Source organism: Trichechus manatus, unplaced genomic scaffold (assembly GCF_000243295.1).
Source record: "Trichechus manatus latirostris isolate Lorelei unplaced genomic scaffold, TriManLat1.0 scaffold00031, whole genome shotgun sequence".
Classification (NCBI taxonomy): Eukaryota; Metazoa; Chordata; class Mammalia; order Sirenia; family Trichechidae; genus Trichechus; species Trichechus manatus.
The window spans coordinates 5,941,591-5,959,030 of NW_004443967.1; the positions used below are offsets into that span (position 1 = coordinate 5,941,591).

At 35.4% G+C, this 17,440-nt stretch overlaps 1 protein-coding gene across 4 annotated transcripts in view; it reads left to right on the forward strand.

Annotated features, from left to right (window-relative positions):
• ATRNL1 (attractin like 1) overlaps nucleotides 1–17,440 on the forward strand; it is a 743,508-nt gene that overhangs the window by 254,577 nt on the left and 471,491 nt on the right. For all 4 annotated transcript variants that reach the window (XM_004374869.2, XM_023729981.1, XM_023729982.1 and 1 more), the window contains exon 25: nucleotides 9,079–9,140. In XM_004374869.2, the coding sequence (XP_004374926.1) occupies nucleotides 9,079–9,140 (62 nt within the window). The remainder of the gene's footprint in view (nucleotides 1–9,078; nucleotides 9,141–17,440) is intronic.

Genomic DNA, 17,440 nt, shown 5'->3' on the forward strand with positions numbered 1-17,440 from the left:
TCACATAATATTAAAATATACTACCTGATGGTGTTTATTTAATTTTTATCTCCTTTTCTATTGTTTTTTTCTTACCTAAGGTACTGTGGGGTAAAAGGCCTGCAAAAGGCCACAGAGTAGAAAAGGTTTTTTTTTTAGGAAAAAAAAAAAAACTTACTATAAATGGTATGTGACATCATATAATTTTCAACTCCATTAAATAACCATATGATTTCATGATTTTTTTTTTTATTGCAAAGCCATGATTTCTCCACTTGATTTTTAAAGTGTATCACCTTTTATCATAATGAAACCTCAGCTCTATAAAACAATTGTTTTTGATGTAGTTTTAGAATGAAGATCTACCTATATAGAATGAAAGTCTATCTGTAACACTATAAGAACAACATGGGCACCTACTAAATCATGTTTTACCCTAACGCTGGTGGCTGCGCTTGATACTTTGAGCATTTAGACATAAACTTGATTTCTGAAGTTTTATAGATAAGACTGATAAAGTTGGTTTAGTGACTTTCACTCTACAAAAGGAAGTTCCCTTTTACCACTTAACAAATTGTAGAGGAACGGCCAGGTTATGGGGGGAAAAATCACAATTTCTACAATTGGTGTTACAAGTATTGATTTCTTATAGACTTCTATGTAAGCCATTTTTTTCTGCTGTTATAAAACTTGATGTGTGAAACAAAATCTCTTCAAGTAAACTCATAAATATACTAATACTGTAATCAAGAACAGGTAGTATTATACCTGTTACAAAGATGGGAAGATTTTATCTGGTCATCTTAAAGTGTCTTTTTTTTTTTTTTTTTTTTTTACAATTTATAACAATACTGTTTTTAAAAAAATAATACCCTTTAAGAAGCTGCACTTCCTTGACATGATTTCAATGTACATAAAAAGGTTTATATACTTCAGTTGACATAATCTTGATGTTAAAGTAATTCTTGTTTTCTTGTACTGTTTGACCTTTAGCTAAAATGAAACTGTTTTAAGATTATTTAAAACATTGAGATACACATCTCTGGTAGTTATTGCAATCATTATTATTCACTGAACATGTATAAGTAAAAATGCTAGGTTCTTTGCTAGATGCTAGGGAGGCAGAGCTAAAAGCCATAATCCCTGGCTTCAAATATCTTGAAGTCAAGTGGAGAAAAAAGAAAGACTTCAGCTAATAATCACAATAATCTGTGATTAATTCCAAAGTGTGGAATTTAAGAACTCGAGTCAGAATGTGTTGATTTTAATCTTAACTCCATTGCTTACTGCCTGGGTAGGCTTCTAAGCCTGTTTCCTTATCTGTAAAATGGAGTTAATGACATCTACTTTATGCAGTTATTCTGAGGATTAACTATATTAATGTATGGAAAGCACTTATCACAGTTTGTGGCCAATGGTAAGCACTCTATAAATGTTAGCTCTTTTTAGTAATACTGTGATAAAAGTATGGATGGAGACAACAGCAATACAGCTGAAGGCCACCAAACAGACTGTATCCAGAACTGCCAGGATGGGAGTCTTGTGGAGAGGAGTCACCCAAGATAAGAAGGTGTGAGGGTGTGAGAGAACACTTTGTGCCAAACAGGCATAAAAGGTTATTAATATATGCTAAATATTGGAAACTGCCAATTCTGCAGTGTCCATGCTATTAGTAGAGGAAACCAAAGGCCAACTTTTGAAGATTGTTATATGCTGTATTAAGCAGGTTGGACTTCACACTAAAAGTGGTAGAGAAACACGGAGGGATTTTAGACAGGGAATGGAAAGATTGTAAGGAGGGGAATTACAGGAATCTGTTTTAATTTTAAACAGAGCATTTTTCCAGCTGGGTGAAATTGAACAAAACAGTTGTGAGACTGAAGGCAGGGAGACTATTTAAGAAGTTTTTTCATTAATTAGGAAGAAAATCATAAGTGCCTTCACTAAGTTATACAGGCGAGAGGATTGGAAAAAAAAAAAAAGAAGTGTAAAAACAAATTAAGAAGTCAACTTCCCCATATGTTATCCTTAATTTTTGGCATTTATTTGTCCTAAAAAGAATTACATCCATTATATTTTTGTGAAAAATATTCAAGGGTTTATAATCAGAGTAATTTGTGTAATATTCACATAAAATTGGCAGGTATATTTATTCCTTATGTTTTTATCCAGAAATATATTTTACTCTAACTTTTAAAAATTACCTATCTTCTGTTTAACCATTTTTTTGAAATAATACACTATGAGGAATGATACAGATTATTATATCAGTAAGCAAGACTATGTGAATTATCTCTAGGAAATGTATGCTTATCTGGAATAGATTATAATAGTCAATTTTAGCCAGTAACAGCTAATTTAAGTCCCAGTTTGCTTTTCTTTATAAAGAAAGATGAATAAATAAAAACATAACCTAATGATATTTCAAATTGCTTGCCTAAAAAGTAGCCCCAAATGTCTTTGAGATACAACTAGTTGACTAATTTACATTGTGTAACTATGCTTTTAAATCAGCATTTTGAAGGACTGTAGTTCAAACAACAGTACTTTGAAAGAGCTTCTCTTTACCTTCAGTTTGTTAGATGAACTTGATAATTTTAGCCTATCCTTTTATATTTTCCATTTTATTCATCTTGGATATTATATCAGAGTTTATTATTTATGGCAAGTTGACATTTTGCAGAAACACACCAATTTGCCCTTCATAAAATAAGAACATTTTTCCCCCTCACTTACAAATTTTGACATTTTCTGGAAAATATCAAACTATTAAAAAACTACTCTATCCAAATGCACTTAATGTAACTTTTTTCATCAAATCATACAATTCAAAATGTTGATCATTGCTATCAATTCATGAAAAATACGGCATGCCTTAAATTCAAGTTTTTTATTTTGGACATGCAGCAATATGAATTTGCATTTAAGATTTAATACACAAAATGTATTATCATTGCTGCTACTGTAGATTTAGCTAACTTAGTTTTTAAGCATGTTGTTTTCTTGGTATTTTGTAGGGGCTCTTTAAAAAGACGGGGAAAAAGACAATATTATGAAGTTTTACCATTAATTGGTCTCTTGATTTGGATTATATTTCTTTAAGTAATCATTGGGCAACTTGAATGAAATCATTACAGAAGAGGGACTTTCAAAGGTACACTTATATTGGGTATTACATTTTAAAACTAACTTTAAATGCATCTAGTGAAAACACATAATATTTTTTATGAGAATGACCATAGAAACAAAATAGAAAATATTGATTATCTGTAAAGGGCCATGTTCTAGCCATGACATCAGCCTATGGAAATCTTTTTAATTAGACAATTACAGATTCTAGGGACAGAAGTGTTCCGTATACTGAGGAGATGTACTCTCAGAGAAACTACAAATTTAGAGTGTTGTTGAGTGTTATTGATTTGTCTCACTGTTTTCTAAATACAGTCAGCTAAATATCCACTTTTTTAAGGCAATCTCATTTGTTTTTTCATAGGTTAAGAAACAATGTTTCAGGTAATGCCACCTAATTTAGACTAGAAAATTGTAGTCTGTTCTAAGTCAACTTTGAAAGAAATTCCTAGAAACCAACATAGTTAAAAATATTCAATACTGAAATTAAGGTAAAAATACATATGAAGAAACCATTTTCCATCTCTTAGTTTCAGAAGATTCTGGTCATACTGTAGCTAAAATTGTATATTAGATCTTAGAAGAATTTTCCTCTGGTTAAATACTAAATAAAGACTCAATTTTTACATTCTTGTTGTTGTTAGTTGTTGTCATGTTGCCTGTGACTCATGGCTACCCCATGCACAACACAATGAAACGTTGCCCAGTCCTTCCAACACTATTTCAGACAATAATCTGTTGTGATCCGTAGGGTTTATATTGGCTAATTTTCAGAAGTAGATGGCCAGGCTTTTCTATCTAGTCTTAGTCTAGAAGCTCTGCTGAAACTCGTCTACCATGGTATTTGAAATACTGACACTATAGCTTCTAACATCATAGCAACACACAAACCACCAAAGTATTGCAAATTGACAGATGTGTGGTAGATACTTTTATGTAGGAATGAATATTTTCCAGAGTTCTGAACCCTATAATAAATACAAATTTTATAAGGAAGAATGATTAATATTTGATGATCTCAAGTTAGAAGGTACTTATCATCTACAAGAATTATTGATTTATGTAAGAAATTCAAATAAATAAGCATGATTTTTTTTAATGCTTCTCAGATTAACATTCGTGCCTCCTTTTATGGCTTTTAGTAATGATATGTAAAATCCTAAGAACCCTCACATGCTAAATTTTGCTATTGCATTTACTCATTTATTCAGCAAACTTGTTTTGAATGCTTATTATGTACTCTATACCAAGTACTATTCTAGCTGCTGGAACAGAGCTGTGAACAATATAAAGGCTATTTATTATTCTCAAGTAGTTTACGTTTTTGGGAAAGACTTTTTAACTAATGATCAAACCATAAAATAAGATCACTTCAGATTAAAGTGTGAAGGAGATAGATTTACACAATAGAGAGAATAGAGAAAGGGAGAGGGCTGCTACTTTAGCTCAAGTGTCTTAAGAGACGTGATATTTGAAGTGAGATGTAGATGATGAGGAACCAACATGTGTGTGATGACCAGTTGCCCAACATCATTTAGAATGGCTCTCCCTCTGTTTATACTATTCCTTTCTCTATTAAAAAACAAACAAAACAAAACTGTTGCTATCGAGTCGATTTCGATTCATAGTGACCCTATAGGACAGAGTAAAACTGCCTTGTAGGATTTCCAAGGTGTGGCTGGTAGATTTGAACTGCTGACCTTTTGGTTAGCAGCCAAATGCTTAACCACTACGCCACTAGGGCCACATATTCCTTTCCCAATAGTCCTTCTACATTCATTGGAAGGGGCCTGAAACTGCTAGATGCTGTCCTTGATGGAGAAAAACTGAGAGCAGCGAGATACATTTAAACCTAATGCTACATTTCTTCTTGGTGCCCCCAGCTTATTTTGCTGTCTGATCTCAGCACTTCTGCATATTTTTAGACAGTTAAGAGTGATGTCCTGTCCCACGTAGGGACCTTGAATATCAAATATGCCCATTTAAAAACCCACACACCTTCACACCTTTAAAGTCTATTTATACATTTAATATATTTGATCTTCGTCAATACTTTGTCTGGCAGACAATCTTCCAAAATTTTAGACAATTCTTTTATAGCTAGTAAATTTTACTTATAAATATAGTAATAATTGTTTTCTTAAGTGTTGCAAAGTTTCTATGTATGCTTAATAAGATTTTAACCTAAAATCACAGCTCCAATTAAATTATTTAATTATACATTATAAATTGGAATTACTAAGTCAGTTTATTATTTTGATAGGTCAAATTATCTTAAATGGTTCAAGTGAGTTACACCAAACTTGTATGTATTCCTCAACACAAGAATATTACTCGTAAAATTTTGTGTCTCATGAATATGTCTTCCTAATTTTAAATCTTCCAGAAGTTGACAGATGCCTACCCATTAAGGTATTATTATATCAACCCATGTAATTTTGAGGGTTGCCTTCTCAGCTTGCTTGAGATAGAAAAACAAGTGGAGATTTTGGTGAGGACGTTGACTGGATTCTTGTCAGCAACCTTCATGTGATGCACTGAAATTTATTTATATTTACTCTGTCAGTGACTACGTAACTTCAAAAGGGGTGTGCTCACTTAGCCCACTACTCTTCTACATCTCTACTCAAGAAAGTCTGTAACTCACACACTGCTTTTGGATTTTGTGTTTGAGTTTTAAGATAGGCAAATACCTTTTCATTTAATCCTAAAGCCGTTTGAACTTTAGAGTTCGGCATTATCTTCATATAATTCTTAGAACACAACATTCATTGATACTAAAGTGATATCAGATTGAATTATGGATGGCCTTCATGACTTTGTCAGACTTTTTAGTCAAATTTTCCAAGCTTATTCTATTTACATAAAACAATGCTGAACAATACTGTTGATAGCTAGCACTTGTGCTTACTTTCTGATATAAATTAGGGTAGTATTTCACAATCTAATCTAATGTTTTCACTGATTTGGGGGCAAATAATCTTTCTCATATTTAAATACGTCTTATAGTATTGAAAGTATTGTTAGGATTGAAGTGTAAATTGAGACATTAACATCTGTTTGTATTACTGAAGGAATGACTTTCTCCTTAAACTAGTTGATGTAATTAATTACATAGATTTCCTCATGTTGAATCATCCTAATAGTCCTTGACTCTTCCCTACTGTATTGTGGTGTTCCAGCATTCCTTTTGATAATATTTGATTTGAAACCTGTATCCATAATAATAAGTAAACTTGGTCCATAGATTTCTTTTTCATTACTACCTTCCTTCAAGTTTTGATATTAAGATTGTGCTTTATAAAATGGATTAGAGAACTTTACATCGTTTTGTGGTTGAGGATAGTTACCAGGAGTGTCATCTGTTCCTTAAATTTGATAGCACTCAACTGTAAAGTAATTTGAATACTGTCCTTTGTATTTCCTGCAAATTGGCAGTTAGATCCTGAGGCTTGATCAGAGTCAGAGACAATCTCTTTGGTAAGACTGTTGGTGCTAATCATGGTGGTTCTTTCATCAGGAGGCAAATAATGCCTGGTTGTCTCTCTTTTTGTAATATTTAGCAGCTGTTGATGTTCAGCACCTAGTTCTACTAATTTATTGGGAAAATATTTTTTACTCTTTAATTTGTTTTTGGTTTATTAGCTGGAATATTTTTATATAGAGACATTTGATATCTATTTTTGGTTATCTTTGCTTTGTAATCAGTTAAGTTATTGAAGTGCAATGTGATACTTTAAAAACTTCTTAAAGTTTTTTTAAGGCAGGTCAGAGTAGCTTTACTCTAGGTTTAGTTTAGTTCAGAGATTAGTAAACTTTTTCCATAAAATGACAGATAGTAAATATTTAGGCTTTGTGGGCTATATGGTCTCTCTTGTAACTACTCAATTCTTTCATGGTACAATGAAAGAAACTATAGACAATATGTAAACCAAGGAGTTCGGCTGTGTTCCAATACAATCTTATTTACAAAAGCTGATGGAGGGCCAGGTTTGGCTCAGAGGCCATAGTTTGCTGACCCCTGGTTTAGTCCCATTTTACTAAGGCATGACCCATCTATGTCTTCGAATGATAGCTCTCTTCTATGGCTGGTTACAACCCAACCCCAGCTCTACGTAAACAGCTGGGGCTTTTCAGCTCACAGCTTCCCAGTCCGTCTTTGCCTGACCTCATAGGGTTTCATCCTACTCGTGCATATCTTAGTATTAAGTAAAGATTCAGTGTGACCTCTATGTAGATTTCTGAATCTGATTTTATGTTTGTCTCTCTCCTTTCTGGACTCTGCCCCACAACTTCCAGTTAGCTCAGATTCCCTTAATGTTTATGTCTGTTTCTTCAATTTAGTGAGACCACCATGCTTTGCTTGGAATCCAGCTGCTTGCTCTGTAGTCCAGAATATGCCTCAAGACATAAAACCAGGGCAATTGTAGGGCTCATCCCCTTTGCTTCTCTTCCCTCAGGGATTACAGTCCTCCTTTGCCTCTCGTCTTGTTCAATGTCTAAAAATGATTCTTTTGTATATTTTGTCCAATTTTCTAGTTGTGTGCAGAGTAGAGCTACATTTCATAGAGTTTTCAAGGATATAGGTGGTTCAGTGGTTAAGCACCCAGCTGCTAACCGAAAGGTCAGTGGTTTGAACCCACTAGCTGCTCTGTGGGAGAAAAATGTGGCAGTCTGCTTCTGTAAAGATTTATAGCCTTGGAAACCCTACAGGGCAGTTTTGCTCTGTCCTATAGGGTCACTATGAGTTGGAATCAACTCGATGGCAATGGGTTTGGTTTGGTAACCTTTCAGAAGCAGATCGCAGGCCTTTCTTTCAAGCCACCTCTAGGTAGATTTGAACTGCCAGACTTTCAGTTCATAGTTGAACGCTTAACCTCTTCCACCATCCAGGGACTTTTCTAGTTGTTTAAGGCAGGAGGAAAATCTCATCCCTGTTAGTTCATTTTGGCTGGAAGTATAAATTGTACATGTTTCTGAAATGTTTCCTTCAAAGATTGGTAAAAGAAAAAGCCATTTTGGTACTTTAAGGTTTAGCTTTAGGCATCTGGGAAAACTCAATTCCTTTATACATTATGCAGAAGTATAATAATATTTACTGAGTACCTACTGTATGCCAGATATCATGGTAAGCATTTTATTTCTATTAAGCCAGTTAATCCTTCCATTAACACTATGTGCTATTATTATTTTCATTTCACATAAGAGAAAAACAGACACAACTGGGTTAGTTTTCTAAAATAGATACTGGAACACTGGATTTCCAAATGAGATATTCCTTATTCAGATGTTGCATTCTTGACCAATACGTAAAATATTTCTTCCTGAAGAGAGGTGTTACGGTATGATCTGTATTGTGTTAACAGAAATGGAGAACAACTTTAACTTTATGATCTAGTTTCACCTTTTGAAATTCACTTCTTATTAATATGAAATTTTAAAGTGAGGTGACATATTTTACTCTTTGAATGGTGTATGGTAAGATATTTCTATGTATGTGCACAGCTTCCTTAGACAAGAATACATTAAAAAAAATCCCCCAGTCTTTTATAGAGTTTAAACTTCTTTTAGAGGTTCAAAAGCAATTCCAATTGTATTAATTGAAAATGTGATCATTATTAGATGACCAAACTCTTTTCGCATATTTTTGTTAGGTACATTTAATCTATCACAGCATTTCACACGAAACTCTTAACATGCATTCTTAAAGTAGTATCTATGATAGTTTTCTAACCAGTTAATCTCATAGCCTACACAAAGGTCATCACTTACAACTGAATATATTAGGTGTTATAGATGATATAGATGAAGTTTTAATTCCCGAATATATTTGATTTCTTATCTGGCGTTCTAAATGTCTTAATAATTTAAAACCATTGTATGTACAAATGCTCTGAAACATCACCACAGCTATTGGAGAAGGACATAGATTCAGAAGGTTTCAAATTTTACTTTATTTTGATTTTTCAGATTGCATTCTCACAGCACAACACTATCATGGACCTTGTGCAGTTTTTTGTCACCTTCTTCAGGTAATTTGCTTTCACTGACTTTGATTGACATTGTTAAGCCTATATTCTGATATATGTCCTGTAATATTAGGAAAGTTATCAATTCTTTAACCTTAAAATATCATACTGCATGCCCTGAATAGTTTTATATGTTTAACTATATAGCACAGAGGAGAGGAAACACACTTGAATTATACCTGTGTAAGATTATTTTACTGTTGCATTATTTAAGAACTAATAGTTTTAGTGGAAAGAGGATGATAACTTTGAGATCCCCTGTCTTAGGTAATTAAAGCCTGCTTTAGTTAGTTTAGTTTAGGAGCCCAGGTGGCACAGTGGTTAAGTGTTCATCTGCTATCCAAAAGGTCGGCAGTTCGAATCCACCAGCCGCTCCTTGGAAACCCAATGCAGCAGTTCTACTCTGCTCTATAGGGTTGCTGTGAGTCGGAATCTACTGGATGGCCATGGGTTATAGGGTTGCTATGAGTCAGATCCAACTCGACAGCAACGAGTTTGGTTTTGGTTTTTTGGTTAGTTAAAGAAACAACAGCATATGCTCCATATGGATTAGGTATATCTCCTAGAATTAAATCATTTCAATTGTTTTGTAAGTGATTATCATATGTGTTTAGCAATGTATATAGAAGATTAGAAAAAATATGTATTTTCTGTTTCAAGGAGCTTGTAACCTGGAAGTACTAAATGTGGCTTTGAAAAGAGCATTCTTCCTCAGAACATTAGTTATGTGAGATATTAATGTCAGTTTCACTAAAAAAAAGTTCTATAATTAGATAATTTTGGGACATGCTGTGTAAACTAAAGTTAAATAGGGCTCTCCTGGTTTTTAACTGACATTACTTTTCAGAGTTTTAATATGCTAATTTGCAATGCATCTTTCTAAAAGAGAGGGTAGAGTTGGTAGCATTTCTCAAAACATGGAAACTCTTTTCAGGGAACATGCATTTTCATTTCCATGGTATGTAAATAAACCCCGGATTAGGGGAGAAACTGAGTTTCAGTGATAGAGTATCTGTGTTGTGGAATCTTAGATCCTCTGTATTGGAAAAGATGTAATTTTTGTTAATGTGATTATAATGTGTACAGCTCATTCTGGTCCATTGGTGCCTTTGTGCAAATTAGACAAATGTGTCTCCTCCTGCTGATAGATGGAGACCTATATAAGGACATATGGCTTCAAGAACAGAGTGCAATATGAATTTCAACCCTTTATCTCCTTCACTGGGCTGCCTTTTACAGTAAAGAACCTGTACAACCTACCCCTAGCACAGATCTTGTGCAGGCACTTCCCTAGACACCAAAGTAACCATTATCTTGTTGATTGTTTTGTCCAATAACCCATACAATACTTGGATTCCTAATAAAACCATTCTCCACAGTGATAATCTAGCTCAGGGGTCATCAGACTTTTTCTGTAAAGGGCCAGACAGTAAATATTTTAGGATTTGTGGGCTACATGGTCTCTGTTGCATCTACCAGTATTCAGCTCTGCCATCGTAGTACAAAAGCAGCCACTGACAATATGGAAACCAGTGGGACTGGCTGCACTCCAATAAAACGTTATTATAAAGACAGCTGGTGAGCTGAAGTTGGCCTGTGGGCCACGGTTTCCCTGACCCCTGATCTATCTTATCCTTAGATGCGTTTAATGACGGGGAACGCACCATCTCCTGAGATAGTCTTTGCCATCTTCAGAAAACTAATTGTTCTTTATAATTGAGCTGAAATCTGTCTCCCCGTCTCTTCTAATTCATCCATGTGGGTTCATACTTAAAAAGTCTAATCTTCTCCATTTACAGCCCGTCTGATTTTGAAACTTTCTGCTCTGGTTTACACATTCCCTGTTCATTATTCCAGTCCTCTTGTCAAAAGCTTTGCCATTTTAGTCTGTGTCCCCTAAAAGATGTAATTCCCAGAATTTAATGCTTAAAAAAGTCTTGAAGAAAACACGTTTATCACTAATTTCTGTGGAAAGTTTATTCTCACTTAAAATTTGTCTTTTACAAAATGAAATTTGAGAAAACATCTTAAATATATTTAATTATGTATGATTTATACTTCTTAATACAAATGAATTTTAAGGCTACTAACCAGATTACGGGGCCCTGGTGGCACACTGGTTAAGTGTTCAGCTGCTAACCAAAAGGTCGGCAGTTTGAATCCACCAGCCACTCCTTGGAAACCCTGTGGGGCAGTTCTACTCTGTTGTATAGGGTCACTATGAGTCGAAATCCACTCAGCAGCAACGGATAACCAGGTTACAGGGAGCCCTGGTGGTGCAGTGGTTAACACACTTGGCTGATAACCAAAAGGTCAGTGGTTCAAACTCACTAGCTGCTCTGTGGGAGAAAGATGTGGCAGTCTGCTTCTGTAAAGATTTACAGCCTTGGAAACCCTGTGAGGCGGCTCTACCCCTGTCCTATAGGGTTGCCCTGAGCCAAAATCAACTCAACAGCAGTGGATTTTGGGAACCAGGTTACAATATAATTTTGAAAATATTAGAAGTTACAATTTAATAAACGTTATTTAATGCATTAAAATAAAACTTTTTTATCTATAATAGTGTGAAGGGAAATATACTGAAAATTTTAGCTATCTGTAAAAATTCACAAAGCTGAACATACATGCAAATTACTTACATGTTTAGACCTTTTATTTAGATTTTTTTTAGAATTTATGTATATATTTAAATTCAGTAGCTCTTTTATTCAGTCAAAGAAAACTGGTGTTAATGTGTACGATGTCTTAGAGATGATCCTGTTTATTAGGTTGTCATCCTGGACTAAATGAAATAAAATATTCTAATCATTATGTGGGATAAAACATTTGATAGTTTTATCTGTCATTTAAATTTCTGTAAATACTGAAATGTAGATTAGATAGTTTTAAAATAGTCTCATTGTTATGAAATAACAAGGACAGAATAGTTTGAAATTTTATAAGGCCACTGCTAAATTTTAGAAGTTCAAAATAATTCAATATTTGTGGACACCGTTCAATCACGCTGTTTCTAATCCAGCCTTTGGGGAAGCAGAGGTGACTTTTTCAGCTTTTCAGTCTTACCATGGTGCTAGGAGAACCAGTTCTCCAACTTTATGTCAGATTTTTCCATCTACATTGTGTATACTTCTGTGATAAACATAATTGGGCCAATACTAGAGAGATCACTTATAGAGGTAAAGCCTAGCTCTGATCTTAGCTTTCTACGCCATCTTGACTAGGTCACCTACCTTCTCGAAATCTCAGCCCTTTCAAATATAAATAAATTTTTGTTGTTGTTGTTAGAGTCTGTAATATAATATGGTAAATGATGAGAAAAGTGAAGGGAGTTGTTTTTAAAATAAACACTTAGTTTTCTGGTGTATAAAATTACAAAGTAAGTCTCTGTAATTCTAAAAGTCTAAATTATTTATTTTAAAGAAATGCAGTGTTATTATTTTCAGCTTCATGCAATAACTAGATAGTGTTTTGCTTCCTAGAAATGTTTTGGTGATTATATAATTATATAATTTTCTACATGTATATAAAACCTGTGTTGATAAATGACTAAATTATTGAGGGTACTTTAAAGCCATTTTTTTCTAAACGTTTTGTAATCCCCTTGCCTCACATTTATAAGCTTCCCTTGGGAAGACTACATCAACAGGCTGACTCATTTTGTCTGCTTGGTTGTTCAGTGACTCTTAGTGGTGGATGCTTTCTTCTGGGCATTAATGTGTGATTAAAAAATATCGACACTTATGCCTACTCCAAAATATCCATTCATATGCCTCTAAACCTGGACTCCTTGTCTCTAATCTTTTTTCCCCAAGGTTCTGCCCAGATGGCCAGGCCATTGGCCACTGCTCAAGAATCTATGTATATTCTTTCCTTAGGCTACTTTTCCTTCCACTCAAATTAGTTGACTACACGTACCACTCATAGGTTCATCCATCAGGTAGGTTTTCCATTTCTAACATCTTTAGGACCACCCTCAAATGTGGCTGTAATGCATCTCTTGTCCATTTCAGCTTGTACCCTATGCAGAGCCCTACTATCCATAGCCAGGCTTAGACTTTTCTTTCTCTTTCAGCTGGTCTTATGGGTATTATATGGTTATGGGTGTAAGCTGGAGAAACACTAGTTCAGCAGTGGTTGGTGACATGAGGTTGTGGATTAACTGCTCATGCAGCTTACTTGTATCTTCTGGTCCTGCCCTAAGCTCAATAATGGATCTCATTTCTATCTGAACTGCAAGTTGATACATCCCATTTTATGACTTGGTAGGTTTGACAGAAACCAGCTCATAATAGGCATTTATAGTCACTTGATGTCTTAGCTTAGTGTCAAACTTTCTGTCTTATCTAGGGCCCCGTAACATGTGAAGAGCTGTTTCTCAATCGGCATCGTTCTTTATTGCATATGGCATGGCCTTGCTGCAGAATTCCAAGGGCCTGCATTGAGATTCTCCTACTGGGGCTTGCCATGCTTTTCATACTGCATCCTTTCCCACCCCGATATCTCCAACACCATAAGCTCTGATGAATTATATGGCTCAGTTGACAGGGCTCTCATAGCCTTGACCTGTTACAGTGCCCTTTCCTGTTCTGGCTCTACTTAAAGCCGTATTCACTCCTTTTTTTCTCTTTTCCTTCAACTTACTCAGCACTCAACCCCATGCAGTCCTAGAGTAGGAACATAGGCATCAGCAAAAATTGTTGGGAATGGGAAGCAGCAAGAGCCAAAGCTCTGAGGAAGGCAGTCTTCCTCTATGTCTGGTAGAGCTGTGGTTACAAGAGGGCAGAGGCAAATCCCACTGCTTTTCCTCTTCTCTGTCCTCTCAGTGCAGGACATGGTGCAGTCATGGAAGTAGGTGGTTTTTGGCCAGATTGTGAAAAAGTGAAGCCCAGGGAACCAGAAGGCACTTGGGAGATAACAGATAGAGAAAAGTCATTTTATAAGGTTATTCATGAACTCCTGGAATCATCCTGACTGCACCTGTGGGGATCTGTTCCTAATTAGCATAAAAGACTTTGAGAACTGAGCTTATGGTAGAACTCTGCCCAAGCCACAGACTGAACAGAGGGTGGGCCACAGGAGGAACAGACTCCAATAGCACTGCAAAGGCACTGGAAACATTGGAACCACAGCCCACAGATGGCTAAAACAAAATATCAAAATTCTTTGTAGGATAAAATAAGACCTCAAGCCCTGTGTAAAGTGGATGTAGCACAAGAAGGCTCTGGGATAAAGAAAACAGTAGAAAGGGCTTTGATAAAAGTGGCCATTCTTAAGTTTACTTACAAACTTAAGACGGTCTGTAAATGTTTATTGCTTTTAGAAAATCTTTATCAGGTGCTGAATCTACTAGATATCCATATGGAGGAAAATGACATCGATCCCTACCTCATACTAAACATAAAAATAAACAAATTCTAAGAGGAAAGGAAAAACAGTGAAGTGTCTGGAAGATAATATAGGAATTCATTTTCATATCCTTAGAGTAGGGAAAGATTTCTAAAACAGGACACATAAAGTACGAAAATAAAATTAGACTACAGTAAAACAGAGTGTTTCTTTCCGCAGTCAATTTTTATTTGAAACACATCTTTTGAAACCATGTAGTATAAAATATTTACATCCTATATAAATGATAAAGCCAAGTATTTAAAATATATAAAGAACTTGTGCAAATCAACAAAAAAAATAGTCTGAAAACTCAAAAAACCCGTTGCCGTTGAGTCAGTTCTGACTCATAACGACTGTATGAGTCTGAAAACTCAACCTCCCCTCTAAACAAATGAACAAGAGACTTGAACACGCACTTCACCAAAGGGGCTATCCAAGTGGCCAGAAAAATAGGAAAATGTGCTTAACTTAATTATTTATCATGGAATGCAAATAAAAAACACAACGCAATACTACTATTGCATTATACTACCCACCGCAATGGCTAAAAGGAAAAAGCCAGATAATACAAGTGTTAGAGCGGCTATGGAACTCTCAACACTTCTGATGGGACTAGAAATCAGTGCAATAAATTTGAAAACAATTTGAAATTATATTCTAAAGTTGAATTTATGAATATTCTTTGATTCAACAATTCTATCCCATGAAAATCGCGTGAAAAGTATTTATAGCAGCAAGTTTTAAATAGCCAAACACTGAGAACAACCTAAATGCCCCAAAATAGTACAATGGAGAAATAAATTATAATACACCCATATAATGGAATAATTTGGAGCAATGAAGAAGAGTGAACTAGTGCAAAATGAACAACATGGAGGACGTTCACAAGCATGGTGTTGAATGAAAGAAGCCAGAAACTAAAGAATGCATACTGCAGGACTCCATTTGTATAAAGTTCAGGAGTAGGCGGAACTAAACTATCATGTTAAAAATCAATATGGTAGTTATCTTTGGGGAGGAAGGAATGGGTAAAGTTCTATTTCTTTATTGGCCTGGTGGTTACATGGGTATATTATGTTCGTGATAATTTATTGAGCTGTACACTTAGGATTTCTCTATGTGTGTTATGCATGAATTTTTTAAGAAAGTAAAAAATATGACTACTTTTAAAATATTAAGAAGCTTTTGTACTTAAGACTTTTTGTCCTAACAACAAGATTTCAAAAGGTATGTTTCAATTAAAAATGGACTGTAGAAAGAAACACTATGTACATTGACCTTTATAACTTTTTGTTGCCAGTTTGAAAGAATAAGACACTACCCATGTAGGTTATCTGTAACAGGAGGAGATAATCAGGAAGATCTTCCTTTCTGAATGCTGTTAGTCTTTTCAGTACTTTGCTAAGAGAGGTTTTAGAGCACTATTTTCTTAAAGAGTTCCAAGAAAAGGTTTAAGAGTTATCAAAGATTCTCTGTAGATTTGCAAGTCTGTAAGCAATTGGGGAAGGCTCATCAAGATGTTTTTCTATGAATTTTGCATAAATTTTACATAAACGTAGTGGATTTTTTCCCAGCCTTTATTCAGCTGCTTCCACATGGCTCTTTAGCACCCATGCCATCTGTGTGGGATTGATTGGTACCCAGCTCCATAGGTGGGCCCTGACTGGCTAAATACAGCGATTTAGTATGTGGCCTTTCGTTAACAACGATTAGTAAGAGGTGAGAATGAATGTGTGAGTGTATGAAATAAGGCCTTGGACTGCTGCATCCACTTTTGCTGCTAAGAGGGCAACAAGCCTGAGAACAAAGCTGATGCACAGCACAGTGCACAGTCTAGAGAATAAGAAAGAAATGGAGCTAGGGTCCTTATCATACCAAACCTGAAACTATGCTACCTTTGGGCTTTGGGTAGTATAAAATCAGTTTAGTCCTGATCATGTGAAAGCTGGACCATGAATAGGGAAGACTGAAGAAGAATTGATGCCTTGGAATTATGGTCTTGGTGAAGAATATTGAATATACCATGCACTGTCAGAAGAACGAACAAATCTGTCTTGGAAGAAGTGCAGCCAGAATGCTCCTTGGAAGCGAAGGTGGTGAGACTTCATTTCATGTACTTTGGCATGTTATCAGAAGGGAGCAGTCCCTGGAGAAGGACATCATGCTTGGTAAATTAGAGGTTCAGAGAAAAAGAGGAAGACCCTCAATGAGATGGATTGACACAGTGGCTGCGGCAACAGGCTCAAGTATAACAACTTTTGTGAGGATGGCACAGGACCTGGCAGTGTTTCGTTCTATTGTACATAGGGTCGCTGTGAGTTGGAACTGACTTGATGACACCTAACAACAGCAACAGCATTGCTTACGCTAATTTAAGTTAGGTTTCTATTACTTGCATTTGAAACCATCTTAACTGATAGTGTGTCCTAAGGTATAGTAATTCTTTTTTTTTTTAAATTTTTCATTGTACTTCAGGTGAAGGCTTACAGAACAAACAGTTTCTCATGAAACAGTAGTACACATATTGTTTTATGATATTGGTTAATAACCCCTACAACATGTCAACCCTCTCCCTTCTCGACCTTTTTTTGTTGTTGTTGAGAATATACATAGCCAAAGATACACCATTTCAAAAATTTCTATATGCACAGTTCAGTGACATTGAGTACGCTCTTCCAATTAGGCTGCTATTCTCACTTTAGATGAAAGCTTACAGAACAAAATTGTTTCCCATTTAATAGTACACATGTTGCCCTCTGACAGTGGTTAACAACCTCACAACACATTGACACTGCCCCTACTCAACCTTGGGTTCCCTATCACCAGCTTTCCTGTCCCCTTCTGCCTTCTAGCCCTTGTCCCTGGACTGCTGTGCCTCATTAGTCCCATTTGGTTTTATGGGGCTGTCCACTCCC